The sequence below is a fragment of the Ixodes scapularis genome, unplaced genomic scaffold (genome assembly GCF_016920785.2).
Source record: "Ixodes scapularis isolate PalLabHiFi unplaced genomic scaffold, ASM1692078v2 PGA_scaffold1__304_contigs__length_218370807, whole genome shotgun sequence".
Lineage (NCBI taxonomy): Eukaryota > Metazoa > Arthropoda > Arachnida > Ixodida > Ixodidae > Ixodes > Ixodes scapularis.
The window spans coordinates 103,640,773-103,654,730 of record NW_024609846.1 but is presented as its reverse complement, the minus strand read 5'-3'; the positions used below and the strand labels follow the sequence as shown (position 1 = coordinate 103,654,730).

Genomic DNA, 13,958 nt, shown 5'->3' with positions numbered 1-13,958 from the left:
ATATTGCAAGGGCAATCGTGTTCAGCTCCCGTCCTGTCCAAGTCAACGAGAAGATAAGACTGCGGATTGGAAAAGTTTTTTCCGGATGGAGTGGACTTCTGCGGTGAGGCAGGACTTGCGCTATACGCCCTTACTTTGCTTTAAAAGGAGAGTTCCACCGCGCCGTAGGCAACACATCCTAGAACCAATCAAAGCCAGTCAGCAGCCTTCTTCACCTACATGGAATGTCATCTCACTCGGACGGCGCCAGCTCAGCGATTGGGCCTGAGCCCGACGCTGAGCGGGTGCATTGGCAGAACACGAGGTTTTGTCGAACGCTGACACAGCGTCCGTGTCCTATCTGTGTCTGCGATTGATCTCATTGTGATGACGTAGAATTCTAGTCCACAGGCCTTGATTATTCTCGGTGGTGTTGCCACAGGAGGACTACACAGTTCTTATTACGAAATCAGTGCGTATGAAGCGACCCTCCTTGGAGCAGGTCATAGAATATATTCCCAACCACTCACTTCCTGGGAAGATCATGCATCTTAAGAGTGACGCACTACGCCACCACCAGCAGCGAGTCGCCAACGAGCTGAAACAAGAAACTTACTTCCAAATGAGTAACCAGAGAAAACTTCTTTACGTCGCACAAAGAAAACAGACCGTGGGCCATTCTGCATCAACTCTCCGTCCCATTCTGCATCGGTTTGTCCGCCGCCCAATGTTTTTAAACTACAGATAGATTAATGTGTGCTAGTGATTGGTAAACGTTCTGTATCGATAAACCTGTATCTAGCATCTAGCCATTTTATTAATAGGAGCCAGCTTACGTCATCTATCATACAACACTTACACTCCTTCTAAATAGTGCCACAGTTTTATTATCTCGTTCATAATTTTAGTTTTGTTTGTATAAATTTTACGTTTCCCATTAACCTCTTTTCTGTTAAATGTTTTACTTTATTTTTGTGACCTCACTATATGATCACCGGATTATTTCATTACCGTCAAAGAATCCTGGTGCTTCCACAAGAACTGCTTCCCCTCACGGAGGGCAGGACCCAATCCCATGCGTTTGTCGTTCGCGTTTTCTTTATTTTTTTTTTTTTTTTTGTTTTCACATCTGCACGCACCACAAATTTTATCCATGTCTTCAAATCTAACTCTCGTTTTTTTTTTACTTCAAAAACAAAAAACCAGCGCGAGGGCCCTTTGCATGTTACAGGGTCTCTCCACATACTCATCAAGCGTTATGTTTTTTTGTTGTTTTCCATTGGATCATTCCCTCTTTTCAGATAAACAAAGCACTTAGAAGTATGCCGCACCCCGGTACTTTCTTTCAAATGTATCATGTTTTCTGCAGCTTTTAGTGATTCTTTTCAAGTCTGTGCCTTCCGTAGTACTCCAGAGGTTTCCCTTGACATTCCTGTTTCATCCCACCCCTAATTATTTCATCACACTCCCTTGAATTCAGTAAATGAGGGGAGATCCTTCCGTGCATCTAACATGAGTCTTGCAACACCATGTATACCTCTGAAAAAGTTCGGCTCGGCAGTATGCACCACATTTTCCCTTTTTATGTCTAATTGCTCTTCCCTGCATGCTTATAAATCCTAAATTTACCGGTCACACATGCTATCTCCAACAACGGGAAGACCCACTCGACAAGGCAGTTTCAGGCGGCTGTACTGGATTCACTTTGGCCAGGCGCACTCTCCTCGGGGTGAGGAAGCTAGATGAACATACCTTATCTCGCTAAAAAAATAAAGTGCCTGAGGCAAGGTGTTCTTAGCAGCACCGCATAGACTGCATCGGTGATTGGTCCTTCATATGAGGGAGCGTGTACAAGTAGCCATAGCCTACTCTGTAATGACAAAGCCTGGCAGAATCACCACGAGACGCGGCCGCCGAAAGTGAAAATTTAGAGCCGAGATACAACGGATGAGAGGAGAGTCTAGGGTGCCTACATGTCTGTCTGTTCTAAGGGTTGAAGACATCCATTGTTGCCCTGAATGTGCCAGCGCGTGACGCTCTCGCGCACTCGGTGCGTGACTAGGTCGGTAAAATGGCGTCTATGCATTAACCAAAGCTACGCGCTCGAGCTGAGTGACATCAGATTGCGCGCTTCAAAATGCATAAAAAAACGATTGGGCGGAAAAATGGCTGAGGATGTCACCACTCAAGCGAAAGCGCGCCGTGTGTATGAAGGCACTCTAGGAGAGTCATGTCGCGGGCGCCCCGCTGCGGCGAGACGCCGAGAAACACACTTTTCCTGAGCGATGGGAATGTCCTGCTCGTACTCCTCGCGTTCCTCGCGCTACCGCTTCTTTTCTCGTCGGGTTTTGAAAACCATGTTTCGGGTCTTCGGCGCTGCAAAAGGCTGTGCGCTGATTACCAGGTTCCCCGAAAAAGGCTCTCTGCTACCTGATCCTCGCGTTCCAAATCCGCGACCGGGCACTCTATGGCTCGTCGTCGAACTGCCAGGCTTTGTGAGTATAGAGGAGGCTATGAAGTAGCGCATCGCTCGACTTTATCCCGCCCCTTTTTGATTCCATAACATCCCCCTCTACTACGCCGCACCAGGAAACCGCGAGCTACAGGATTCCTTCGCTTTGCCAGAATATTTTGCACTCGGCCTTGACAACAAGGGCCAATTTACTCACCGATATATTTTTTCTAGCAAAATGCGCGCATTCTTTTGTGCGACTCAACAATCTGGGCGCGTTGCTCTGGCTATTGATTCAGTGTACAGTAGCCCAAATTTTTAATAATATCACGCGACCGTCGACCGCCGGGACGGCCAGCGCTGTGCCGCGGAGAAATGCGGCGTCACGGGAAAGATTAAGCGTGTGCGCGCAAAGCCCTCTGCGAGGATGTCGTCTGCTAGCTATTCCGCTGATCGCACACAGCCCCTGCACCGTAGCAAAGGAGTGCGTTGCACCCACTTTTTATACTCCGTTTCACTTTGTGTTGTACCGCAGCCGACGCTACGAGCCATCTTGGCCAGTCCAGTCGCTAAAGTTTGTCACGTAGCCTTCCTGTTGGGCACAACTGCACGTGGAAGCACGATGTCAAGTGGCAGGGTGACAGCGCTGGATTGGTTTTGAAGCCTCGTAGCATTGGCTGCGGTTAATAGTTTAGTGCATCATTGCATTCAGCTTATCGCGTCATCTCGTTTAATTTAGTTTATTTTTATTTTTTATTTCTTGTTTGTATTTACTGTGTGAGCACCAAAACAAAAAGAAAAATACGATGACGCGAGATAAGCTGAAATGCAATGATGCACTAAACTATTAACCGCAGCCAATGCTACGAGGCTTCAAAACCAATCCAGCGCTGTCACCCTGCCACTTGACATCGTGCTTCCACGTGCAGTTGTGCCCAACAGGAAGGCTACGTGACAAAACTTTAGCGATGGACTGGCCAAGATGGCTCGTAGCGTCGGCTGCGGTACAACACAAAGTGAAACGGAGTATAAAAAGTGGGTGCAACGCACTCCTTTGCTACGGTGCAGGGGCTGTGTGCGATCAGCGGAATAGCCTAGCAGACGACACTCCTCGCAGAGGGCTTTGCGCGCCACAACGCTTAATCTCTCCCGTGACGCCGCATTTCTCCGCGGCATGGCACTGCCCGTCCCGGCGGTCGACGCTCGCGTGATATTATTAAAAAATTGGGCGACTGTACAGCGAACTACAGCGACCCTACTTGCCACACCGGTCAATCCAGCGCTCGAATTGTATCGCGTGACTACACAACTCTCCAAAGGTCAGGTGACACTCGCACGCATAGACCCGTACCTCTAACATTTTGAGCAGCCCCTTGTCGAGAAATATCGTAAATTGTAGGTCGTGCTTCCGTTGGGCTTCGCGTTTCGACCTTTCAAACTCTCTGCTGGTGCCCATGCACACTTACAGACGCTATAGTTTATGCCTGCTGATCGTGCATGATGATCGCTAGAGCGCCTCTTCAGATCAGCATTAAATGGTCAAGCGTCTCGGGGACGCTAGCGGAGACGCCTCTTTTTTGTGGTCGCACCTCGTGGACACTTACAGCGCCCCCTGGCCGAGAGAAACAGTCCTATGAATTGACTTTGATGGATTCGTAGGGTCTTCTCGGTCCATCGTTAGGTGAAACGGTGTGTAGTGATCAATGTTCTTCTAGAAATCAGAGTTAGTGTATGGTTGCTCACTTCGGCAAGCGCTGGGTGCACTTCATGTAATAGAGAGCGCCTCCTTTCCTTCGTTATCTGCCTTTTGTGCCCTCTCCCGTCCAGGCTAGGCTTCACGTCGCATGACCCAAGGACCCTGGCCGGCAGCCTCCCTGACACCGTCAGCCAGTTCCCGAGTACCGTCAAAGGGCACTGGGCAGGACCTATCGGGGCTAGGTTGGTTACACGCACCCTTATTTTTGCTGTTTAGCGGGTCATGCTAATTCCATTTGAATTAAAAATGCATAAGAAATTCCTACTTCTAAAACATAAACTTTGATTTTCTTTCAATTGATTAATGCCTTCATCACCAACTAGTTTCTTAACCGATTGTTTAAAAGTGGAGCCTCCTGTGATGTTGTCACGGGCCGACGTTGCCCTCTCTCATTCTGTTTCTTTCTCTTCCACTTCGCATTCTTCATAATCTCCACCCAGTCTCGGCTGGTTTAAAAAACTGCATAATTTATGTTGCCACCAATTTTAACAAAGAACAATTAAGTAACGATCAGTACCGGCTTAATTATGACAGATATTAGAAATTTACTTTTCAAGAAGTTTTACTAAACTCGTTACGTAGCATATCCTGCCAGCGAATTTTCCTTCTTACTGGCGTTCTTATATGTTTATATTGCTACTGCCTTGGGCAAGGCGGATAAAAATCAGGAAAGCACCGGGCTGCCTTGTTTATCTTTGGCTGTCTGACATCAGTAAAGGTATATGTACGTTTACTGTTCGATCTATTTTTGTCATCAGTCCATTTCAACACCTAAAATGGCTTTAGAAATATATATTATTTTTGCATCGCTAATGCTACATAAATCCAAACATCTATGTTTGCTATAAGAATAAAACAACCAAGATGAACTGCAACAAAACTGTAGTCCTCCAGAAAAGGATACTTCGCGTGTTTGATCGTTATCAGGGGAAGCCGCGAGACTTCACACGGAGCCACCCTTGGAATAATATACTATAATCAATGCTAAACAAATATATTACTTTACACTGCTTCATTTGATACACAAGGAGAAGGTGCACCTAAAGCCCAAAAGTATAACCTCGCAGCGAGCACTGAGAAAGAACGCCCGGGAAAACCCCCAAGATAAGAACAAACTATACGGCAAGCGACAATTTGATTACGAAGTTCATTTATTGTTAAATAAAACTGCACACCGTATAAGACTTCAATGTTCCTTTCCCATTTTCAAGAAATGTATTAGAGTTCCTGGTGGCTAGTTATGTAGTTTTTGATGTAGAAAAGTGAAAAGTGCTAGCGTTCTTTTGTTTTGGCTAGCGTTCTTTTGTTTTGACACTGTCCTGCCAAATGTCCCCCCCCCCCCCTTTGTAATACCCCTCATGGGTCTTAAGGGGAACCAATAAATGAATGAAATGAATGAATGCAAATTGGAATGTGAAGCAAAAATTATGGCGTCCTTAGTGGTAGCGCTTAGTACTGTTTTAAACATATCTAAAGATATACAATATATTTGATAATCTAATTGGATCTCGCACTTGAATTTTGCGGGTGTCCTCTTTCAGTGCTGAACTGTCAGGGGAAATAGGGGCCTCGTCAAGTTGCAACAGCAGCGTTTTTCTCCGTTTCCCTTGGCTCCCTTTTGGTGAAAAAAAAACTTTAAATAAACTTTAAAAAATATATGATATACCTACAATTTTGCAATTATTTGTATTTTTTAACTTCCACTTTAGGCTTAATCAATAAAAGGCAGGCAAGAATCGGTGAAATATTATTAATCGAGGTACAACCCTACAAATTACTATATAAACTGTACAGAAAAACAAAATGTTGGCTTTGTTTTAAGCAACCCCCTCAGTAACTAGACCCACATATCCTTTGACGCCTATTCCAGAAACGCCCCAAAACGAAAAAAGTGGCGTATCTAGATGTCAAAATGTCGTCTTATGGTAGCAGATATCTTCCCCATCTTAAGTCGCGCGCTGAGAGGAAACATGCTCTTTATGCGACGTGATCATCCCGTTCGGATCTCATCTGCACCCTTGTAATTTGACCAGTCATTGCTGTTTTCTTTTTGTTTTTGTATTTGTAAAAAAAGATCGATTACAGAGCTTATTTTCATTCTTTCTGCTTCGTTTTGGAAATACTAAGAATGGTTCTACCTCGAGGGCTAGCTTGGACATTTGCATGTACATTTTATAACGTCACGGGAGTAACGCATTGGCGTCTGATTGGTGTAAACAATTGCCTCCACCAATCAGACGCAAAAACGTCACTCCCGTGAACTTTTAGAACGAACATGTTAATGTCGAACCAGGGTATCTACTTAATTCAACCGTTTTGTTTTTTGGCTGTCTTTTTGGTGCCTCAAGCCACGCAGTGGAAGGTACACTGGTGGAGTATAAGGTTTGCAGCAACGGCGACGTCCTCTTCACCATCGAGGGAAAAAACTCCGCTCTGCTTCTCAAAGGCGTAAACACGCGGTCTGTACTTTGGGCTATGGTGGACATCTACGGAGCCACGACCGCCATACAGATCGTTGGTCAGTCGTCAGTTCTCTAATCACCTTAGTTGATATGTCGCGCAAGGGCATTTCTTCATCTCCTAAATTTAGTAAATCATAGTTGTGGGCTTGGCTTTTTATGCGCACGCTTCTTCCTTTGTGATTACCTGTTCGGCGCTCTTATCTAGTGACTAGAAAGTGTATTTTATTAGACGCTTCTGTTTTGTGAACGAACGCGAAACTTGCGATGGCGCAGCGGAATACAGAATAACATAATAAAAGCGGATAATGGCTCCGCAATTCTAAGGGAGACAACGCCACCTAGAGGAAAAGCCAGGAAAGATAGAAACAATGACCGCCTCGGTGGCTCTGAGGCAGAGCTCCGGCCTACGTATTCTCACGTGACGGGTTCGAATCCTGGCCGAGGTGCCTCGCGGTCTGACGGATGTTTATTGCGGGAAATACGCCGTGTAACCAAGATTCCGGAGGTCCCCAAGGGGTCCAATTAATCCTCAGTCCTCCACTGGGGCATGCTAGACGTCCCTTGTTGGTTTGGCACGTAAACGATAAAACACCCCAAATTTGGCTTCGAGAAAAGACAGAAACGGAAAGCTCGCGGCTACTAATGTGCGGCCAAAACTAGCACAACCTGGTGGGGGATGCGCAAACTAGAGGAACGATATCAAATGCATATTCCCGCGTGCGCATCTAGGGGCAGCGCGCTTGGTTCCCTCGCAGATGGCCGGTGTTCGTGTCGTTTTTTTTTTTTTTTTCATTGTATATGTAGAAGATTCTAAAACGCTGGAGAGCAGTGTAGCTTGTTCATGCTCAGAATGTATAGTTCCAGAACGAACGAGGTAGAATGTTTTAGGCTCGCAGGGAAGGCTCAAAAGTAGCCGCGCCGCGCCGTATGGGGTCAGTCTTTCGCCAGCGTTCGGCCTTGCGTTCATGCCCACACTCGACGCCCGCGACGCTGTCCTGTTACCTTCCGTTATTCTCTTTTGCTTTCGTTTTTGGCCCAAGTTCGCCAAATGAAACTTTTAGTTTCTCTCGTTATTTACCGCCTCACCAATTGTCATTCGTGAAAATATTAATGCAGTCGTGGGTAAGCATTCACAGACGGCATGCACGCGCTTCACAGATGGAGCGGACGTGAGAGCCAACGAGACAAGGACCGCGGCTAGCTCAACGCAGGTCACGAGCAACACAAAGACTGAAAAGCCAGACCCTAAACCTGGTAAGTACCTGACGGCAACCGCGAACGACCTTACCAGAAGAAGAGTGACCAGACCGATGTTCGGCTGAAAAATTGTGAACGCCTTAATCCTACCCGTACTCTCATATAACAAGCAAATAGCGTGTTTTCTTTTATTTTCAGTCTGTATACATATATGAGTGTTAGGTTTGTCTTATGTGGTTCGTACATAGATATGTACGGACTGAGCAACGGAGCGCTTAAAGGGCAACTCCACTCAAACAGTCGACTCTAAAGAAATGGCTGATATCGCTTTAGGTGGTCAAAATACGGTCATACCCAAAATATCACGTCAAACCGACGTCGCATTCCCGCTTAAAACTAATATTAAAAACGTACCACCAGCTGGGTTACCTGCCCGACAACGGGTGAGCCACGCTGGCACCGGGTGAGCTAGCGAAGCAACACTGGGCTTCACTAGCTCACCCGGTGCAACACGTAGTTTCGTCATGCTCTCGTACGGACGCCGGGGACGATTCGTTTCTCGTGGCGTTCTGCGATTCTGCTGACGCAAGAGGTACTTACCGCGTTATCCCGTGTTCCCCTATTTTTATTTGCGTCGTGGGAGTTCATTTGACTCCAGCATAGCTTCCGCGACCGCGCGGAAGAGAGCGAAGCGGTGCTGCTCGCTCACGCGCGTGTCGCGGAGCCGGAGAGACTCGCCGGACTCGCGTTGGGCAATGTCGAGCACGACTTGTAGTGCTGTGGGTTGCACTAGCAATCCGGTGGGCAACCTGGAGCCGCGATTCCACCAGTTCCGAAGAGACCAGAAGAGGCACAAGGTGGTGGGTCAATGACGTTCGCCGGATAGACATCAGAAGACCATGGACTCCTAGCTCCAACGCGAAGCTCAACTCCCAGCAGTTAACGCCAGACACGTACACACGGGATCTGCTGCTGCTGACTGCCGCGGGTTTTTCCACAAAACACGCGTCTTTGACGAACGATGCGGTGCCGTCGCTGTTCGTGTACCGTTCGCCGGCTGCTCCAGCACGAGCGCCCGGTCGCAGCAGGTCGCACCAGATCTAACTAGCGTACACATAAACGCACCTTAGCTTTAACAACTTAGACCGGTTATGGATACCATCTGTCCATTTGTCTCCCATGATTTCTGTTTCTCTTGATCCGCGAGCAAGAAACAAATACAGTCACGCTGCGCCGGCACTGATTGCGTCATATTATTTATAGCAGTCGGATTCGCTTTTCGGCCTGCAAATTTATTTATGAATACACACTAAAACTTACTACATTTGGTGCATATTTACAAAGTGCAGCGGCAAAAAAGAAAATGGGCAACTTACTTTCTGTTTTGAAACTCCACGTATGACCGGGCCGACCGCGTCGGTGCGTCGGCTCAGGAGCGCGGGACGAGATCTAAGTCATACCGTCGACGCGCAGCTGATTATCAGTGTTGCCAAGGTGCTTGAGCCGGTAGTTTCAGTTTCGCCGTGCCGCCGGAACGAAACTTGGATAAGCGATATCTACAAAACTATACACACTACCGAAAAACAAATTATATCTCGTGATTCAGGGCTGCTGTCTTGGACTAAAGAGATCATAACCAAAAAATTGTAAAAATGGAGTGGAGTTGCCTTTTAAAGGAATGCTGAACCGAAATTTGGATTTCAAAAAGATAAGGCCGCAGAACCGCTGAACGGGACGATACTAACTCCAAAACATCACTCATACATCGATATCTCAAACGGACGGCCCTACTTCTGGAAAAGAAGGGCACGATCAAGCGAGGGCTATGACGTCATTGTCCCTCTGGACATTTTGAGAATGAGGGGAAGCGCCTGGCTTCTCTCCTCCTCGCTTAGGTTCACCAGCTCGACGGGATGTAGCGAGGAAAAAAGGGAACGAGAATCGTGACGTAACTTGTCTGGTCGGCCTCGTTGGCCGTGTTCAATCGCGCACTTCTATTCCAAAAATACGGCGATCCGTTGGAGATATTGTTGTAGGGTGATGTCTTTGGGTTTTTCAGCGTCCCCCCTATTCGTCCGGCCTAGTTTTGTGAGCTCGAAATTTCGGTTCAGTATACATGTCGCATGCCAAAATTAACTCCATAGCACATGCATCAAAAGTCACGTCGAGATGATTTCCTGACCTTCAACTAATTCAAAATCAATCATGGACGTACGTTCATAACGTTCCGAACATGCACTAGACCTCAAGGCTCTGGCTGCGTTGAGAAAGTCTTACTACATCTCTTCAGCTTTTCAACGGATGACCTCGCATGCGAAACTCGAAACTTACGCATATACCGTGTGTTGTTTACTCTCGCGTGTTATTCACGGAAGTTCCAGGGAGTCTTCTCGTGACCCCGTATTAATAGCTCGGTAGCACAATATGTTGCTCCTTAAGTGAAAGTTGTTTTTAATGTCGAGTACGAATTCCACAATTGAGAAATCGGTGCGTCCAGTTTGACGTTGAAATGGTATACCTCGCTGCTCTTTAACTCAGAAAAGACGGAGGACCACCTGTGTCGCCTGTGCTTCGACAAGGACATCGACTGCGTGCTGGTCGACTGCGGCCATCTGGTTACCTGCTACGCGTGCGGCCTCAAGCTCTTCATGGGGACGCCCCTGTGTCCGGTGTGTCGCAAGCCCATCAAACAGCTGGTCAAGACTTTCAAGACTTAGCTCGTGGTCCCGACCTGCGTCGGGGCGGACGCGCGCACACGCTCTGCAGCATGGAGGTAGGAAGTTTCTGGAGCTGACATGACGCCACCAGAGGTGAAGCCAAGAGTGTGGAGGGACACGCACCCAACGATGACCAAAACCGCAGCTGTTTTGGGCGGGTCATGTCGCCTGCAGAAGCTTCCTACCTCCATGATCTACAGTCACTGACGGCTTAAGGAACGCAAAGCGTGATGAACCCCGAGCACCTCATTATTGCCTGCGTTGTGGCTGTGGAGCTGCGGGACAGATTCCGAAGCAAGAAGAATTAGCATACTAGGTCACGCCCTGCGCCTCTTACGCTGTAAGTGATCATTTAAAAACAAAATTGCGTGTCTAAGTTCCCGCAGTGCATATAGGACAAGGAAGTCACGTCAACCTACTGTGTTATTTCGGCGAATGAGGAGAATAGTGATATGTTGAGATCTTAAAAAGAAAAAAAAAATCTGTTGAGACATTTAGTTTACATTTACGTGCTTACGTCACCTATACATCTGTGTAATAACCTTATAAATCAACCGTGCATTATCTCATTTAAAAAAAAAGGTAGGTTTTTGGTGTGTGCAGTTGAATATATTGCGTAAAAAAGGAGGATCTGTACACAAACTGTTGTATTGTTTCGGTGAAAAAAAAAAACGCGCCCATTGTATTTGAATTATTCATTCACTGCTGCTTTGGCTCCAACGGGCCGGCAGCATCGATAAATAAAATAAAATAAATAAGTGCTCAGTGTGAAGGCGATGGCTTTTCTTTTTTCGGTCTAGACATAGTTTTAGTCTCGTCAATAACTCGACATCCCACTGTATAGACTGACACACTGTTTACAAACAAGCCCGCGTTTGCCCACACCAGGTATGGGCGCTGCGCGAGCAAAGAAACCAGATTTGCGTGAGGTAAAAAAGCTCCTGCACATGCGCCGTGGCGACAACAGCGCCACCGTAGAGGCGTGACGTCAAAGCCGCGTGTTGGCCTTATCTCGAGCGCATTGCGGAAAAGTGGACACACAGTATTTCTTATGGCCACTGGCGGCGTAAGGAACCATCTGGGGGTGATCCTATTATATTTTCCTCGTACTTGCTTCGCGATTGGTCCTTTGACGTCTTTATCGGCGAGTACCTCATTCTGATTGGCTGCGGAGGGATAATCAGATGCCACGCCCTACGAGCAGAGTGCGAAACAACCAAGGAATGGCAGTAGCAGCACTTTCAGACGGGCACCTTAAAGACGTTCAGAACGAACTTCTTTAAATAATTGGCAAATAAGCTTGCGATCTTGCGCTTATCGGCTTGCACCGATTCGCAGACTCTTTAAATGAGTTTGTTCTGAAGGCCTTTTACGGTGACCGTCTGACAGCGGCATTTATAAGACTGCACAGCACAAATTCAACAACCCTGACTTCGTTTTCGTTTATGTTTTTTTAGCTTGATCTCCAAGTTGCGCAAATTCTACATAGATAAAGATTATCCATGTGCTTCCCGTTTTTATGCATATATTGCAGTGATAGAGTCCTAGCCATTCATTCTTTCTCGGAGGTAGCTTGTAGAAGGAGACTGTTGAGGAATGTAATTTGACAGTTAAAAAAATATATTTTCAATATGCATTTTTAAATGGAAACATCAAAATCGCTACCTCGTATAAAAAAAAATAGAAGTTTATTTCCCCAACATTTTGTTCTCAAAATTGCGCACAGAGAGCATAATCGAATACTTTCAGCCTTTCCACTCTGGTGAAGACCGAAGAGCAGCGGAGCTGTAGCTTTTCTTCTCGGTGGTGGCGTTTCAGGCGAGCAATCTGCTTTTCTTTCGCAAGGGAATTTGAAGCGCCCGACGCAGTCGAACTTTGGGCGATAGCGGACTCGCAACGGTTGCGAAACCATTCGCGCTGCTGCGCACATCGCCCCTCGGTACGTTCCCGCTCGCGCTTCTCCCTCCGAAGAAATGTTGCCGCGCACTATGAGCGAAGGCGGCAGGCACACAACTGGCAAGCACAGCACTCTGGACAGCTACTGCCAGCTATGAGCGACGGCGGCAACCAGAGTGTTGTATCGGCCACGGGTGTCGACATTTGTTTGGGAAGTGATCTGAGCCGGAACGCAAAAGCTTCTATCTCTGGAATTTGCTATTCTACGCGACTTCGTCGGTCCCTTGGACTTTGGGGTCTACTCGGACGGCAGGAGCTAGGGCAGCTCCCTGCACAGCAAGAGAAGGGATGCACGCTGGTATGTCTCTTTCCGAAAACGACATATCCATCACGGCAGCACAACACCAGGCCAGCAGCGCACTCGATGAATCCCAGGACTGCAGTCGATCTGTCTGCTCAGAGACCTCCAACATGGAGAGCGAAGATTCCGGAGGCGAATGGCGGAGATCCGGCAGAAAGCGCGCTGTCGTCCAAAGAAGAGCGACTCGTCTCCAGACGTTCCGCAACAACCAAAGAAGCAAGATGACACCAGCCTCACCGTCATCTTCGTTCCTGTGAAAGAGGAGACCAGATTTACAGCGCTCAACAGCCTGAAGATTTCCGAAGCCCTTGAGAAGCTCTGCCCAGAGTGCATCATCCAAGTGCGCCCCAACGATCGGCTGAACCTGATCGCTGTTGATGTTCGCAACGGGCAGGCAGCGAAACCTCTACTGAACACTGCAATGCTTTGCGGTGTTCCAGTAAGAGCCTACTCCCCACTGTCAGGGCCCATTTCGTATGGTGTCATTCAAGGCGTCGACGCTGAAATCACAGAAGACGATATTGCGCGCAATCTTTGCGCTGAAGACACATGCTGCAAGATTGCCAACGAGCGGAGACTTGGACGCTCCCGCATCGTGAAGGTCGCCTTCACCAGCACTAAGCTGCCAAGCTACGTGCTTCTAGGGCACGTTCGTTATCCAGTCTCACCGTTCACAGACAGACCGTTACAATGTCACAATTGTAACGGATTTGGCCATAAGAAAATCGCCTGCCAACGTCTAAAGGCCTGCTGCCGTTGTGGGCAACACCATGACGGGACGGGTGCTGAATGTCAGTCCACGACAGTGAAATGCGCCAACTGCAGTGGAAAGCACCAAGCCACATCACGTGACTGTCCAAAATGAATTAAAGAGCGTGACATTATAGTTTACTCTAAGAAGAATTCAGTGGGATTCCGCGAAGCGAAGTCAGCCTTAGATCCCCAAAAGAGACAAAAAACTGGCACCGCTGAGATCATAATGCAAGACGAAACGCAGCCAACGTTCTCTAATGCAGGCGCCAAAAGCTACGCTTCTGTCGTCGCTGAGGACTGCCAGAAAAAAATCGTTATCAACCAAGTACCACCGAATGATGTCCCAAGGGATGAAAGGCCAACGTGGTCCACGCAGCAACCTTCC

The 13,958-nt window shown here is 47.6% G+C and overlaps 2 protein-coding genes across 2 annotated transcripts; both read left to right on the top strand.

The window, feature by feature from the left end:
- Positions 1-5: 5 nt before the first annotated feature.
- Positions 6-11,322, top strand: LOC121835792 (E3 ubiquitin-protein ligase NEURL3-like; the record flags this gene model as incomplete). Its single annotated transcript, XM_042290287.1, has 5 exons — positions 6-103; positions 4,259-4,369; positions 6,536-6,705; positions 7,808-7,903; positions 10,385-11,322. Coding segments are annotated over 5 exons (654 nt in total), but the record flags the coding sequence as incomplete, so codon positions are not given.
- A 1,634-nt stretch (positions 11,323-12,956) lies between these two features.
- Positions 12,957-13,685, top strand: LOC121835791. The gene has a single exon (XM_042290286.1). It carries the CDS (start codon positions 12,957-12,959, stop codon positions 13,683-13,685), a length of 729 nt encoding a protein of 242 aa, XP_042146220.1.
- The last annotated feature ends 273 nt before the right edge of the window (positions 13,686-13,958 follow it).